General features: G+C 39.3%; 2 protein-coding genes across 4 annotated transcripts; both read right to left on the reverse strand.

Annotated features, from left to right (window-relative positions):
- Positions 1-296: 296 nt before the first annotated feature.
- LOC106155720 (uncharacterized) lies at positions 297-7,640 on the reverse strand. Of its 2 annotated transcripts, XM_013530690.2 has the most exons (4): positions 7,485-7,640; positions 7,038-7,268; positions 1,571-1,891; positions 297-1,159 (listed from the first exon to the last, which is right to left on the reverse strand). In XM_013530690.2, the coding sequence occupies exons 2-4, from the start codon at positions 7,096-7,098 to the stop codon at positions 945-947; spliced, it is 597 nt and encodes a 198-aa protein (XP_013386144.2). In that variant the 5' UTR covers positions 7,099-7,268; positions 7,485-7,640; the 3' UTR covers positions 297-944. The 2 variants fall into 2 exon arrangements, with proteins under 2 accessions (XP_013386144.2, XP_086851207.1); XM_086995081.1 differs by lacking the exon at positions 7,485-7,640 and having other exon boundaries at positions 7,038-7,294.
- A 1,879-nt stretch (positions 7,641-9,519) lies between these two features.
- LOC106154195 (uncharacterized) lies at positions 9,520-14,926 on the reverse strand. 2 transcript variants are annotated; one of them, XM_086995863.1, is made up of 5 exons: positions 14,676-14,926; positions 13,657-13,918; positions 12,345-12,453; positions 11,753-11,938; positions 9,520-10,871 (listed from the first exon to the last, which is right to left on the reverse strand). In XM_086995863.1, exons 2-5 carry the CDS (start codon positions 13,873-13,875, stop codon positions 10,744-10,746), a joined length of 642 nt encoding a protein of 213 aa, XP_086851989.1. In that variant the 5' UTR covers positions 13,876-13,918; positions 14,676-14,926; the 3' UTR covers positions 9,520-10,743. The 2 variants fall into 2 exon arrangements, with proteins under 2 accessions (XP_086851989.1, XP_013383920.2); XM_013528466.2 differs by having other exon boundaries at positions 13,657-14,047; positions 14,676-14,924.
- Positions 14,927-16,029: the final 1,103 nt, after the last annotated feature.

Consider the following 16,029-nt stretch of genomic DNA (forward strand, 5'->3'; position numbering starts at 1 on the left):
CGCCATTTATATCGTTTTTTTCACTCGGCAATTTTAAACTGGTAACAAAATTTATCAACACTGGCATCGAGGTAATTATGCAACACAATGCAACCATAACTGCCCTCTGGTCTTGGTTTTTACAAAGAAAACTGTTTTGTGAAATACACATTTTCATCAGTTTGAATTATCGAGGTTTTATTTGTTTTTCATTGACGTTCATCTCCTCATTAAATAAAAAAAAAACTGTGTTGGGCAGCTAGAATAAAACAATGGGGTCTGTTGTCATCATTTGTGAATAATAAAAATGCAAAACGTACAATGCCAATGTAATATTATTTCTAATAATATACTAGAAAAATAAGAACATAAACACTTGACCAAGGAAAACAGATATGGACGTCATGAGAATAAATGCAAGTTTAACTCACAAATAACTAAACAAATGACAAAACTAATGATATCTGTACAGGTAATATGACCTCCCTCGCCTGTTATTAATTCAAATTTCGTTATCAGTGTCTAAAACCTGGTGATTTCAAGTTCATTTTGGTTTCTTTACACCCAATTTTTCATCTGTACGTCTCTCAGGAATATCAACCAAAATGTCCCCATATCGGTAACATCTTGTGGAGTCTTTCGTTCCAAGTTCATTTTCGACTATCAGTGTCCCAGAATTGTGTGACTTTCTACAGAGGGTTCTTCCATTCGTGCAGAATTATGGGCAACTATTGCTAGAGCTCATCATACCAGACTAACATATTTCTTCCAAATTTTATTTATCATAGACTGACACAGACTTATAATGGTCAAACCGTACTAAAAAAACTTGATTACTGCTGGGATCATGTAGATGGGCCAAGCTCTTTGTTGGTTTGCTAATCTTACAATTCGGTGACATTAGTTAAATAAAAAAATAAAAACTGTCTGTATTTCTTTATGCTGCGGAAAATTCAGTTCCTCATCTATTTTTTATTCATGCCGATTGGCAGTATTGTCATTGTGTCGCCTGGGCCCCCTTTTACGCATGCGTCGAACTCGTTACTTCCGCATAGTAAGAAATCAATGGCGGGGCCATCGCAGGGGGGCGTTCCCATGGCATCAAGATTGCGACACACCCTCATACGGTACTTGACACCTTGACAACACGAGGAAAATTGAGACCAGTTTGTCCATCCCTCTGAAATTAAAAATAATATCGCTTTTATTTTACACATATTTTGATTGCAAAGAAGTGCTACTATATAAATAGTACAATGGTAGAATAAATCTCCTACCAAATTTGCACAGTCTGGCTATTCCTATACTTCCACACTTCAAGATAAAATCAGCAGTATTTCTATGCGAAATGCAATATTGCACAATACTCTGATACCGTTTTGATTTCTAAGCAAAATTTCCCAGATTAAGATATTCCATTTGCAACCTCTTTTCGTTATCACAAACTCAAAATCACATCATACAAAATTATGGCTGCATTACTTACGAGATATCAAAGTCGGGCAAAGCAAATATGCCTCAAATCTCTCTATATTTTCATAAATTTAATTCACCAGCTCTCCCATGAACATTACAACATCGTCAAACCCACCTGTAGATGGCGGCACAACACCAGGTGATGGACCAAGTAAAAATGGCCTCGTTTGCGGCTGATTCCTCACAAAGCCCGGGGGTTGGAAATACCCTGTGTTTCCTTGGTAACCCGTCTGGGTCTGGCCCCCAGTGTTACCGCTGGAGCCCCCATACATTGTCATGAATGGACGACCGTAGGGCGGGCTCTGATACCCTGGGGATTGGACTGACACACCGCCGCCACCATAGTACGAAGTCTGGAAAGGCCGCCCGTTCGGTGTGCCATAGGGCGAATTATAGCCGCTGTAGTATGACGGTCCCTGACCATAAGGCCCTTGTGCTGTAAAATAACTTGAGAAACTCAATCTAAATCATTTTTATGACATCAATGACCGTTAAACTGTTCATCCTTGACGTGAGTTATCTCACCAATAATTTCGAATCAATTTTCAGTATTTGGGTTATTCTTAATGTGGGCAAGTTATTGACAAAAATATACTCTTTTTGTTTTCCTTGCTTAATGCGTAGTGGTCATTTTATATAAAAATAGGAAATAACATGACACTCGATATAGATGAGTATTCGGATTGAAGGTAAAGGATCCTCCTCAAATTTAAATGAGAAATGATAGAAATATTTCGTAAAAGTAAAATATGCCCAAAGAAATTTCTGAATGCATCACTGTCAGTGATGCATTCAGAAAACCGTACATAAAGTTCGCCACAGATTGAGATTAGGTAATTATATGTATGAGAGTTTTAAAATTATAAATGGAGAAGTATACCCCTTGCTTTTCTTAAACGATGTACATACATGACGTGAGTGAAGATTACAACACGATATTTCATGATTGCACATTGGGCTTTCTAATTACATTAACGACGGGATTAGAAAGTGCTGATTGCTATCGACGAAACGCCACTGATGACTCGTTTAATTGTAGGTTTTCCATTTACGTCATTACTGTAATGATTGAGATAAGAATTCCACGCCGAGACTTGTACGTATAAGGAGATACAAGTTCAGGCAGGTATAATGTGACAGAGTCTCCAATGATAGAGAGACCGCTTCCCATTCATTTGTACGGGGCCCGTATCTCGAAAGCATCGCGTATTAACCTTTTTCATCTTTTGCGGAAATACGAAGTGCGCATGACAGGAACCGCGCGCCACAGGGGTCATAGTGGTCCTCTGCTGTTTCCAGCATGGCAATGCTAGGTGTAGATGATGTACAAGGTGCGCATATAAAAAGGTCGTATGAAGCGTGCATTGCTTTCTGTCAAACTAAAAAGGTGGCTGAAGCACAGAAATGCGTAAACTGTAGGCAAGAAACAGCTATTTGGACGGAGAATCAAGCAATTAAATATTTTCTTTCTCAGTTTAAATACGATGCGCTTTACAACTAGACTTCACCTAAGCGTCCGAGCCTTGGCTGTACTTTCAATAGTGATGACGAACTAAAGCTTCGGAGTTCTTTTAACTGCTTCCGATAATAAAGATATGCGAAAGAGACTCGTTATTTTTTTTTTATATAAAATCAAAATAGCCAGTAGACTCGTACACAGCTTTCAAGAGTGTGGACAGGTGGGCAGGCCTACGTCTTCACAATTTTGTACATGTATATATGCAAGCTGTGGCGATATCACCTCATGTACCGGCAGTGTCAATTCATTACGATTTTTATGTCTTGTTTGAAGGATATCTTAAGAGATTTTTAAAGTGATAAAATGAAAAGATTTCCTGTATTGTTTGACTAGTAGCTACTGTGTATACAGGTAAAACTGACACGCAGATCGTTCGTCGGTGAACTGATTAAATCGTTTGGTACCTGATAAGGCATCAGGTGTTACTTGTTCAATTGTTCGGTAAGGCGGGCGGCCACAACTATGACCTTTCCTCTGTAATTACAACCTTTTAAGTGTTAAATAGGTGAGACAGGAATTCTCGACTCTTTCCCAGACGATAATTAAAGTTTACCGTGTCTTACTCTAGTATATGTACAAAATTGACGACAGGTAAAAAATGTCAGCCTTTCGGTCTGACAAGTATGAAAATTTTGTCAAACTGAAACAAAAACAAAATTATAGCAAGAGGCCAAATTATTTGATTTTTAAATGTTTTCATACGTATTTTCATCGTTTTCAATCACAGACAATTAAATCATTCAAATAAAGTGTTTCCCACACATTTCATACTTTTCAACTATCTAAGACAGTTAAATATACGTAGGCCTACTTTAATACTAAGCATATTTGTATTACTTTACAAATACGTTGTTGGATTATGTTTATTATCCATTTTGTCTTTACCATACATGTATTATGTACGTGTAGCTTACAGAAAGGCTTTTCTGCATTTTTTGTATTTTCCAATTCTCTTGTCATTGAGTTCAGAAATAAATAACTTTTTATTTCGCCGATAACGCGTTCAACAAGAGCCGATGTACTTTCTTCTTCGTATGTCTCTGTTGATCTTGATAATATGAGCCCCGTTTGTACAAATCAGTAATACGTATACGGGACTGAATACATAATAATAAAAATTTTATTAACGTCTCAAGTTAAAAAAAAAAAAGTAGAACCCGCCCTGCTAAGGGTTATTAGAGACTAAAACCTGTGATGGGCCTACAACATTTAAAATGATCACTTACCAATAAAACACACACAAAAAGGATATTACATACAAAACTTTTCAAACCTTCTCTTTGTTGTTACACAAAAAGTCGTGAAAGTTCTTGAATTTTTTGTAAGTAGAATCCCCGTGTAAAACTTCATAGCTTTTACTTTCTTTTTCCATAATCTCATGCTTGAAGTCTTTTCTTAATTTTTAGGCCCCGGCCTATTCTTCAATTTTTTTTCAAATCTTTATAATGTTTTTTTTTCTCGCATTTTTACCCCCGAGTTCTATTTGTCGATAGTTCGTTATATCCGTTGTTTAACTAATCATTTCTATCTTTTATTAAAGCACCGTTGATCTCCTAATATTATAGTTTTTCTTCCCGCCTTCGAAATGTTCAGCGCAAACGCGGTGCCCTGCTTTTGATCCAAACCTGCTATATTTTCCTTTCTTTCTACCATATTTTTCATTCTAACGGGTTTGTTGGGAACTTATTAAACCTCATGTGTCGATCTCGCTTACTGTTATTGTAGTAGCGGGACAAAAAGCACGTAAACCCAGCCATGGTTTTTAGCACCGCTGTAAGTGTTTCGACGTAGCAGGGCTCCCCTACCCACAATGCAATTTCAATTTCCGGAAAAGATGAAAAAGGCTAATTGCGAATCGCTATATCAAATAGAGGCTACAATGTATTATATAGGACGAGTATGGGCGAGTTATGGAATCGAGACGCTTGCGCACGTGTGCAACATAGCGAAGCTTTCGAGATACGGGGCCCAGGTAAACCTCGCCCTAGATTTTGACCCATTCAGGCCTCATTCAGAAGAGGGGACTAACAGATCCACGGATCAAATATGGCCGACCTACTTGAATGCTTGTTGCATAACCCCCGCAGAAAATTTATTCAGTGTCTAATCCTGAATTAAGTGGCAAGCTTTTTGGTAGTTCGTCACATTTGAACTTCGCATCTGTTAGTCTACTGTTCCGAATGCGCTCTTAGGGGGCCATTCATAATAGAGGACTAACTAGTCCGAGGGCCAAATATGGCCGATCCACATGAATACTTCCCCATGAGATATCAATTCAGTGTCTATTAGCGGATTAGACGGCAAGTTTTGTAGTTGGTCGCCATATTTGACCTTCGGACTAGTTAGTCCCCTATTCTGAATGGAGCCTTTGTCAGGCTAACCCCAACCATTATAACTTAATGGAGAGCGGACTTTCTGTCACACGGACCCTCAGTTTCGTTACACTGGTGCCATCTTTAATACAGGTTCCGGTTCGCATTAAGCCTCGTCCTAGTTTTTGGCCAACTTACGTCACGCTAACCCTAACCCGTGTGAATCTAATAGAGGGTGAACACTGTTATGGGGATCCTCGGTTCCAAAGCCAATGATAAATTAGCAAGAAGAAGGAGGAGAATAAGAAGATATTTACAAGTAAGCTCCTTATCCCACTCAGCGATGTGTACAATTTTAAGTTCAAACCCTAAATTTCTAAAGCATGCCATGTAAATTACCAACAACACACTCTAAGATTCTAAAGAATACCAACTGAAATTACCAATTACACGTATACTAGGAAGTACTTAGTGATGATAAAATTAATGTGCATTAGTCATTCGTCAATTTGGCATAAACCAACGCTTATTCATCTAATGATATAAATCTTAATGGTTGAATAGCGCAGACGTTTCTATTTGATAATGCTCTGTTGGTTTCAGGACACAAAATCTTTCAACTGACCAAATGGACGTTCATTAATGCAAATAAGGGTTTGAGGAAATACGAAGTAGTCCATTATGTCCCTTAATGCGAAGAAGGGTTTAGAGTTAAAGGCTGATATTGTTCCGAGTTTTTATTATTTTTTTTGTTAACTGCCCTTAAAGTATGTACAAACGTAGACCTTACGTTCACTGAGTAGAGGAAAATTAAGGAAATGGTTCGATTTAATTAAGCAATGGGTCGTAATACACGTTACCATTAACATTGTTCGAACATGATAAGTCCATTAAATTCATACAATGCGCGTAAGATTCTTATTAATTAATAAAAGTTATAAATCAAATAAATTAAATTCAAAAAGCTTGTAGCTCATAAACTTCTTTATAGTTTATAATTTTAATAGTTTTTGATATGATTTACTTTGATGATTTAGGAGAAAAGTTGGAATTTCAAATAAAATCAAATGTTGTCCTTCTGAAAGCCTAACACTCATTGTGTGACCAAAACGATTTGGATCTTAAGTGTGGAATGGCGCAGCAGATTCCATTTATGAAATAAATACTTCACACCATCAGACGTTGATTTCAGGTAACGCAGTTTATCAACTGACCGATTGAAAGTTTGAGGAAGTAGGACCATAATTAAGGTGGGAAATGGATACCTGCAACTACTTAATAAGAGGCTGGAGGTCAGATGTCATCACGGACTCTTTTTCCCAGAATTCTTCATTCAAACGTTTGGTGCAATCGTGTTGTAAGTGTGGATATTTTTAGATCTTCACGGGAAAATTGAGGAAATTATACAATCTAATTTAGATAGAATACGTGATACACGCGACCATGGTTTGCACACGGTTTGTGCAATTTATAAAAGTTCATCATATAAACAGAACCAGATCTTCGCTTAAATCTTCAAGGAGATGAAGATAATTTTGTTTCATGAAAATTGAAATACTGGGGTGTAATGTCAAATGGAATTCTTTTTAGGGAAATATTTAACGACAGAACATTAATGTCAAACGAACTAATTCTTTGTATGCATGTCTACCCAAAGACTAAATCAAACTCAGCAAGGAAAGGCTGATGGATACACATTTTAATCACGGATATAGTAATAAGTAATCCAAAGCGTAGTAAAGTGGCCCTACCTTGTGTTCCTACGACAACGAGCAAAAAAGCTGCTCCTATCCCGAAAAGTCGAGACGCCATCCTTTCTGTATTTATTTCTCAATTTCCAGTGCAGTTATGAGTCAAGAATTTCAAAGATTGGTTTATATACGTGCTTTTGATGGCGTCATGGTCAACATTATCGCCGAAAGGTCCATATATCACGAACGAAACGTGAACAACAATATTGTCATGCATAACGGAAGATAAGGCTGAAAACAACCAAGTGTAACAGAATTAAGGAGTGCGGAATTTTGTCAAGAGAGTCTACCACAATTAAAAACATTTCCGAGAGTCGTTATTTATGTATTCTTATTATTTATTTTTACTTTTCTATCATCATTCTGCCGCGATTCAATCTAAGAAGAATAAAAGAAATAAAGAAAAAGAAAAAAGTTATACTTCGATGAATTAACGAATAATATTACCTGAGGTTGCACCGACGCACCTCCGTCCGGAATGTATTAATCGAGTGTTCTTTTATAATAGGCCTACGACATCTGAACGCAGGTTTCATTAATACTACGTAACTACGCATAGCACTATGAAATCATTCTTCCATCGACGCTGTGTCCGTAAGCAAGGCCAGAATTGATACGTTATGATAACGTTATAAATTAATTTTTTATCTATGTAAATCTATAGAATTATGACCGCAGCATGTAGAGAAGCTCATTATTACCCGGGGTATTTTTGCTTTCAGTATTCTCGGACATTCAACAGCATGCTTCTTGAAGCGCGTAGCATAAGATATATTGTAATGTTCTGTATAATAAAACTTGACGAGGTGACTAGTTACTATATACGCATACATGCATAATACGCAATCGCGTGCTCGTCAATGCAGCTGTGTTGTAATTCACGTATCAAATAGTTTTATTTAAAAAAAAAACCATTAGATGTATTTCGTTATTTATTATAGCAATTTATCCCCTTAAAATAAGGTATTATCATCTGATTGACTACCTTTTTTCGACACTTGGCTATTTATAGACATTTGACGTCATCTCTGCACATCTGAAGACACGCGTGACAACTAAGTGTTTCCTAATCTAGATTGTACGGCCTTGTGTGTGTTATCTTATACAATTATACATGCAGGCACCACAAGTGCACTACCGGCGCACACTGCGACATCTCAGCTGAGCTACTTCGCAAGTGATAGTTAAGCGATCTCGTTCACGTCTTCCTGTGCGCCCACATGACGCACAGCGGTACAAGCATGACCTAACCCTCGTTCCAACGAGGACGACTGCGGACAAGTAGCTGAAAAAAAAAACGCTTCGTTAGTCTGGTAGCTTAGCTTATAACTGAAAGAATGCGATGGTCTTAGTAGTTAGGCAGCGTGGTGAGCCTACTCCTTGCTATAAAGAGTCATTGTCTTTAGAGCTATCTGCTACTCAAAGAGTTGTGCTGCCAGAGCATTCACGCCGTCTTCTCTGTCGCATTTCCATGCAGAACATTGCACTAATTAATACCTTTTCTCATCTTTTTCTTTGTCGTTTTTTCTTCTCATCGATAATGGCCGTAAAGGAATTATGCTTATCGTACGCTTGTTTGGAAAACGGGCAAAAGGAAGACCAAGAACAGCATGGCTGGACAACATAAAAGAATGGACCAATCAAAAATAAAGTACAAGCACACGAATGGCACAAGATCGAGATATCCATGCCATGGCGACCCATGACAGCTAACCTGAGACCCGTAACTCGAAAGCATCGCGCATTGCGACCGAGCGCAAGCGTCTCGATTCCATAACTCGCCCATACTCGCCCCATATGGGGGTTATAGAATCGAGACTCTTGCGCTGGGTCGCAATGCGCGATGCTTTCGAGTTACGGGGCCCTGCTTAGAGTGGATGGCACCCAATGATGAGGATGATGACTCTTGTTTGACACGCCTTGTTCTCTATTCATTTATATGGAGGCTAACTACTCTCTTCTTACAGAGTAACAGATTCAGGGGTCTGTTTCACGTAAAAAAAATCTGAAGTTCTTGGACCAAGCTTACCCGCTTTTGCAATATCGAACTAAAAGCTTTAAGAATATTAATAATTGGTCAACAATAATTGTGCATGACATGCCTAAATGGGTGTTGTTATCGGTGACAGCATAAAGTTTAGTCAGGTAATTAAGTTTAGCATTCTTTAAGAATTGTCTACATGTAGTAATGCAACTTCGTCATCGACGTGTAAGGTTTCAGCTCGAGAATTTGTACAGCCGGCCCAAGTGTTGATTCACTCATTTCTCTGGTGTATTTGTTTCTTCAACACATGCATTGTAAAGCATGCCCAGTTGTTGCTTCACTCATTTCTCTGGTGTATTTGTTTCTTCAACACATGCTTTATCATTCATAGATATTTGATTCTGGTATTCTTAATAGAATCCCTTCGGTTGATATTATGAGTCCCTGGCGTATTCGCCTTCGACATCGTTCAATGATAATTACTTAAACATCGACAGAAACGGTCTTCATTTTATTGATATTCAATCACAATTGCTTTGCAAGTCTTTTTATTTTTATTTTTTATTTTTATTTTTTATTTATTTATTTATTTATTTTTTTTTGCCACTGAAAAGTCTATATGTCGCTTATAAAATGCCCTCAGCCTTTCTACTAGGAGCTCCCTCGTGGGTATTGTATGTATGTAAAATTCTATTTCTTAGTCGTGGATATGTCTAGCCACTCTCAAATTACGTCAATTTTAGGCAATAATTTCTCATAAAAAGTCATAATATGTGTCATTTCAATTGCGATGTCAAACAAAATTAGAAATCACTTGAAATTATGAAACCTTTTATCAATGGCCCATGATTTTTGTACTGGTATAAAAACTGGATAAAATATACTTTTACAAAACCACTAAATTTGCCACACGAGGGGAAAAAAAGCCTCCCGGGCCCTAAAAGCTCTTAGTTGTGGCAATCTATACTCCCGAACACTCCGCTGAGCATGAAATTGTTCACATTGTTTCAGTAAAATTTGTGATAATTTTGGTTATTCGAGACATTGCGATGCATAACAATATTCTACTTTTCACAAATGCACACTATAGTAGGTCGTACATGAACGTGTACACTAGGCGTTCTTTCCACGTCTGCTCCCTTGTCAAATATACGAAGGATCACTCTAGAGAGGTCATATCTTGAATAAACAGAGACCGTGCCTTACGGCTCATTCCGTGTGACGCGTGGTAATTCCTTTAACTGATTGCATTCAGCCAGAGTCCACGCGGAGTTGGATCGATCTACGTAGAGCGATAGTTTCATTGGGAGCGAGCCCTAACACTTGTTCATAGCCATATACAAACAGAAAAAGTGAACACGTTCTGCCCCCCCTTCCCACCCCTCCATAAGCGTCTCACTTGTTTTTGATACGTGTACATTTTGTCATTCTGTCCCGTCACCCACCGGTCGTAAAACCAGGGATCCGGTTTGAACGGATGCCACTACCAGATCTAATATATGAAGAAAGGGGTGGGATATAAATATAATAGTTATCTTCGTCCATTGCTGCGGAGACATTGTTTTTAATCGTAGCGCTTTTTTGTAGTAGGCTCATCACACGAAACATGGTCTTTTCGGACTAGATAAGTGAGTATTTTCTCCCCTTTTTGGGACTTGATTTGATCAGAATCGGTCACAGAGTTCTGGAAAAAACGGCAAGAGCTTCATTCGTGTGTCAGGACTACGCGAGGCGTTTAATTTCTCCCACGAATTCCTTAAGCTGTTTTCCCCATGCCTTTATGGTAGGGATGTCTTTAGAAATGAACCCGTAGTGCCGGGATTTGGCGTCCACAAACATCACACCCCTCTCTGAAAATAAAGAGACTAAATAGATTAATTTCATTTGAATTATACGCCAAGGTAGATGTAAGTTTGAGAAGAAGACTAGTTAGTAAGCGAATCAATGACAAAAACTTGTGCAATAGGTGAGGTTTTTGAACTATGCACGAAATTACCGTGCTCAAAATGTGATATTAAAACAAACTTTCTTGATTTTTTAAATAGCGCTTCGACCTAAACATTAAAAAAAAATTACAGCAGCTACGTTACGTTATAGTAGACATTTATCAATGTAATCGATAAAATCATTTGAAATAGCAGTGCTGAGGGAATTAATTCTTTGGGGATCTCTTTTAAATGTTTGTGTCACGCTAGGGGGCGCCAGTTAAAACACTCTCGGACTTGCAATGTGTTGGTCACTTAATCTATGAACTCCCTGATCGTCAGGTGTAACCATACGCTCTACTTCCGGGATTTAGCCCAAAATCAGGTTTATTAATTCGGCGCTACACGTGACTATATGAACCCGATATTATACTGCATCACTTAACCGTGATAACTGTTAGCGTTTAAGGTGAAAGTACATGAACACTAGTGTTGGGCACCTAAAGAAAAAAGAAACATAAGGCCCCATTCCCAAACCTAGATCGATATAGCAGGATCGACCCATCTTCGAGGGGATTCTCACTAAATTGCAATCAGATTAAGCAGCTTAGATGTCTGGCACGCCTATGTAAGCTGTCAAACGCTAGTTAATTACCCCCTAACAGTTTCAGTAGGCGTGACAGACATCAGAGTCGCTTACGCTGAATGTAATTAAGCGAGAAACCCGTTGGAGATGGGTCGATCCCGTTAGATCGATCTAGGTATGGGAAAAGGGTCTTAAGGGTGTTGAGGACATCATTGAATACCTTTAATCGTACACGTCATCACTTTGTCTACGATGCACAGGGGGAGGGTCTTTACTTGGCCTTCTGTTATAGCTCTCTTTTTGGCTGCCCATAGCAACGCCAAGCCGTCACCATGGCTACTTAGTCCCACGCGCACGAACCGCCGGTGTTCGAGGCCACGTGACGTAACTTTCTGGAAGTACATTCCTGCAAGAAATCCAGTAGGGAGAAGTGATTTCTTGGTTACTTGGTGGATGAAAAGGAGAAGGGATAGAAAAAGCATGGGAATACGTGTGTGTGTGTGTGTGTGTGTGTGTGTGTGTGTGTGTGAGAGAGAGAGAGAGAGAGAGAGAGAGAGAGAGAGAGAGAGAGAGAGAGAGAGAGAGAGAGTAGTGCAAAGGAGAAAGAGAGAACAGACACACACACACATACACGCATGCAAATTTACGCAACACACATGCGCGCACGCACACACACATACACACATAGACATATGCGCACACACTTACATACACGCACACGCACAGTCACACACACTCACACATACACACACACACACACACACACACACACACACACACAGAACAACAACAACAATAACAACGCCACAAACCTGCCCGCAGATCACTCGGAATGGAGACCTCAGTGTCCAAGGGTTCAGAGCAGTCCACGCTGTCAAAGGAGGTCACAGACGGTCTTGACTCGACACCATGTGGAGGCGACTGTGGAGTGAAAATAAGCAAAAGCCACTACAAATCACGACAACAATTGTGGCAATCTGATTATTATTAAGCTTCTTATATCACCCCTGAATCTGGGATTTTGCCAAGGAAGGTGGGAGTATTGAGTATAAAGACATTTGTAAAACCAATATAAAACGGTAAACGAAGGGAAAGTGGCCATATTGCGTAGGGCACAAAAGTGAAAATTTATTCATTTTTGTCTCTAAGGGCTCATTACTCTGGGTTTTTTCCTTTTTTTCCTTGAATGGGGCGATGGGTGGGAAAGGGAAACGAATCATTTTCAAAGCTAAGGGCGTGGCACGTGTTTGAAGTACCCCCTCCCCCTCCCACCCACCTCTGTACAAAGATGATTAAATTTTATGGATTAGAACAAACTTCACCCACAAATATACAAGTGATACATCATGTACATGCATCCTTCCTATTCCAACCATAGGCTTTGGGATTTATGTCTGCGATTTCTTCAATTGACTTGCACTGACACCATTCCTTTTTCAAAAATATATTTCTTTTAAATGTTGTTTTATAAGTTTTATAAGATCGTTCATAATGATTTCTTATCTGATTATGTGGAGTGAAAACAAGTGAAAACCACTACAAATCACCACAACAACTGTGGCAATCTGATTATTATTAAGCTTCTTATATCACCCATGGATCCGGGATTTTGCCAAGGAAGGTGGGTGTATTGAGTATAAAGACATTTGTAAAACCAATATAAAACGGTAAACGAAAAGAGAGTGGCCATATTGCGTAGGGCACAAAAATGAAAATTTATTTAGTTTTGTCTCGTAGGGCTCATTTCTCTGTTTAAACTGGAGTTTGTTCTTTTTTATTTGAAGAGGGGGGGGGGGAGAAAGGGAAATTAATTATTTTCAAAGCTAAAGGAGTGGCACGTGTTCGAGGCACCCCCTCCCCCTCCCACCCCCCTCAGATCTGCCTCCGTACATAGATGATTAAACTGAATGGATTGAAACAAATTACACCCACAAATACACAAGTGCTACCTCATGTATCCTTCCTATTAAAACCATAGGCTTTGGGTTTTTTGTCTGCGATTTCTACAGTTGGTTTGCACTGACGCCATCCCTTTTTATGGTGATAGTAAAAATGTATTTCTTGGCCTACTCAGACAGAATACGAGACACGAGAATAAATTATAATGTATGTAAGAAAACATACCTGTTGGCGGTGTCTGCAAAGAGTCAATATTTCCGTGTTCACTTCCGCTGCGTGAAGCAGCAGTTCTTTTGCTTCTTCTGCGGTATTGACTTGATCCGCATCTATATCGCAAAGCGTCATCAGACGTACTAATTTAGCGAAGGAGTCTCCGCAGTTTTCTATCCTTGCCGCCGTCAATAAGACCGGAGCTTGAGGGTCGTCTGCTGCTTCGAGCGCCATTCTGTGACGTCACCGTTCTGCCAGTTTGACGAGGTTGGCGAGACTAGGTGAAACAAGTCACGATTTTAGTTCTCACGAAAGCCTTTTCCTCATTGATTTTTATACACTGACGACCAGAACGCCTGCGAGGCGATAATTGAACAGATCTTTTCTCACACCAGAGAAGGAAAACCTGGAGGAGACAACAATTAGATTAAATACGATCAAAGATCAAAGTTAACTGTATCCAAATTCACATGGACTGTGACATTATCACTCGTGGCAGGGGGATCTTTTTTTTAATTGCATGCGTTATCCATTAACATTTGATACGTAACCCTGATGCTCAAAGTGCTGTTCATAACGTTCCTGTATCACAGAGTGTCATCGTGATCTTCAAAATCAAGCTTATCTGATTATGTGGGGTTAATTGTGCAAAGCTTGTATGTATATTTATTGCATCAGAGCCAATTCCTCCACCGTATGCAACTACAAAATATACGTTTGATATGTTGTCTGCGTTCAATGTGCTCCTTCGCATGTCATCTGCAATGTTGACCTCATGCTTGTAAAGGCCGAAATAAATTTTAGATCACAGCGTTATCAGACTAGTTATACTTATTAACTCACTGAAATTCAACAGCCACTATTTTGACGTCATTGGTTTATCTAAAATTCAATTAAGTTTGAAGTGGACATTGCACTATATGACTTGCGTTATTGTCAATGTGAGAATGATTGTCAATATAACGGCAATTCCCCCGCATTGTGTCATCATGTGAAGAAAAGTAAATACCAAAACAGAAAATGTAAATACCCACCTCAGCTCAAAACGATGACCACACCGCCTAGAGATAAGGGTATAGAAGCAAGTGAGTGAGCCCCATGCACCAACCCAAATCCTTAGTTTTGTCCGAAAATGCTTTCAGTCCACCAAGTGACAAATGCACTATTGGTGCTCACGTTAAACTGACGGTCAAGCTGACTTGCAGTGTCGCCCCTCATTTATTTGACCAGCAGTTAATTAGAGTTTGAGTGACGGTAAATCTAGAGATAGAAGACAGCTATGCAGTACTGGAATACAAATTAGGTCATTTATTGCCTATCATTTCGCTTTGGCCCTTCACGTCTCTATTTTAAAATTCCAAAATCAGAGTAAATATGGTGTAAGGGCGTACTTAAACAATTTATCTCGCCATTGTTATTTGATATGATAAGCTTCCCGTTATCTCACGTATGGTACTATGCATCACGTACCCTGCAATAACTCGTGTGATTCCGTATCTTAGCACTTAATACGCAATATGGAATCACCCGAGGTGTTCCGGACACTGCCACGAGCACGAAGTGGATCGATAAACTGAGAGGAGACATGAGTGTGACGTCCAGTTCGGACGAGGTTTAAAAAAGGATCGAAGATTAATAGAACTAACTTTCTACACTTCACCTAATAAGCCTGGACTACTAGTACCAGCGTGTTATTTGAATCAATGGTGGGTCAAGGGTGGGCTTTGTGGTGGTTGCACGGGGGTGGGGGTGGGGGAGCTCACGTTGGGTCGCATGACCTTCTCACAACAGTTTTTGCGGCACCCCTTATCCTTAAAAGGTTTTCAATATGGAAAAAGGGCGTTGCTTTTTCTTTTTCGTTTCGTATTATGTAATTTCCCTTCGGTGCACTAAATAATCCTTTACTAAAACCCACAGGTCTCCCAAGGCACTTATATCGCACCCTCTTCAGGACCACAGATTAATTTCTCACTAGATATTCGCAGATATGTCCCTGTATAATTCATGGCACGAGAGAGAGAGAGAGAGAGAGAGAGAGAGAGAGAGAGAGAGGGAGTGGAAAGACTGGTACTGCTTGACTCAAAGGAGTAGTTGGGGACGAAAGGCGATAAATCTGTGAACGTAATTTTATGGAAACTGCTGGCATAACCCTATAATCTCTGCACGAAGATTTGCTTACAGAAAGGAGCCGTAATTAAGTATAAAATTCGGTAAGATTGAACCAGAGACGACAGAGTTCGATCTGTCATTGAATTAAACTATAACCATCCTCCTCTCAAGAGATTTCGGACTTAAGAATGTAAATGTCAGCCGTCTACCACCCTGTTACCCTGGCAGAACAATATCTGACACTCAAACGATTCTAGGCGTCATATTGATCTCTCGATA

This window comes from Lingula anatina, chromosome 9 (assembly GCF_051362555.1).
Source record: "Lingula anatina isolate TDL-2025a chromosome 9, LinAna3.0, whole genome shotgun sequence".
Classification (NCBI taxonomy): domain Eukaryota; kingdom Metazoa; phylum Brachiopoda; class Lingulata; order Lingulida; family Lingulidae; genus Lingula; species Lingula anatina.

Coding starts and splice junctions, on each gene's coding strand:
- LOC106154195 (XM_086995863.1), bottom strand. CDS start 13,875: ATGGCGCTCGAAGCAGCAGACGACCCTCAAGCTCCGGTCTTATTGACG. Junction 12,454..13,656: donor TTTGCAGACACCGCCAACAG/GTATGTTTTCTT, acceptor TTCACTCCACAG/TCGCCTCCACATGGTGTCGA. Junction 11,939..12,344: donor TCCGAGTGATCTGCGGGCAG/GTTTGTGGCGTT, acceptor GATTTCTTGCAG/GAATGTACTTCCAGAAAGTT.
- LOC106155720 (XM_013530690.2), bottom strand. CDS start 7,098: ATGGCGTCTCGACTTTTCGGGATAGGAGCAGCTTTTTTGCTCGTTGTC. Junction 1,892..7,037: donor CGTTGTCGTAGGAACACAAG/GTAGGGCCACTT, acceptor GTTATTTTACAG/CACAAGGGCCTTATGGTCAG. Junction 1,160..1,570: donor TGTTGTGCCGCCATCTACAG/GTGGGTTTGACG, acceptor TTTTAATTTCAG/AGGGATGGACAAACTGGTCT.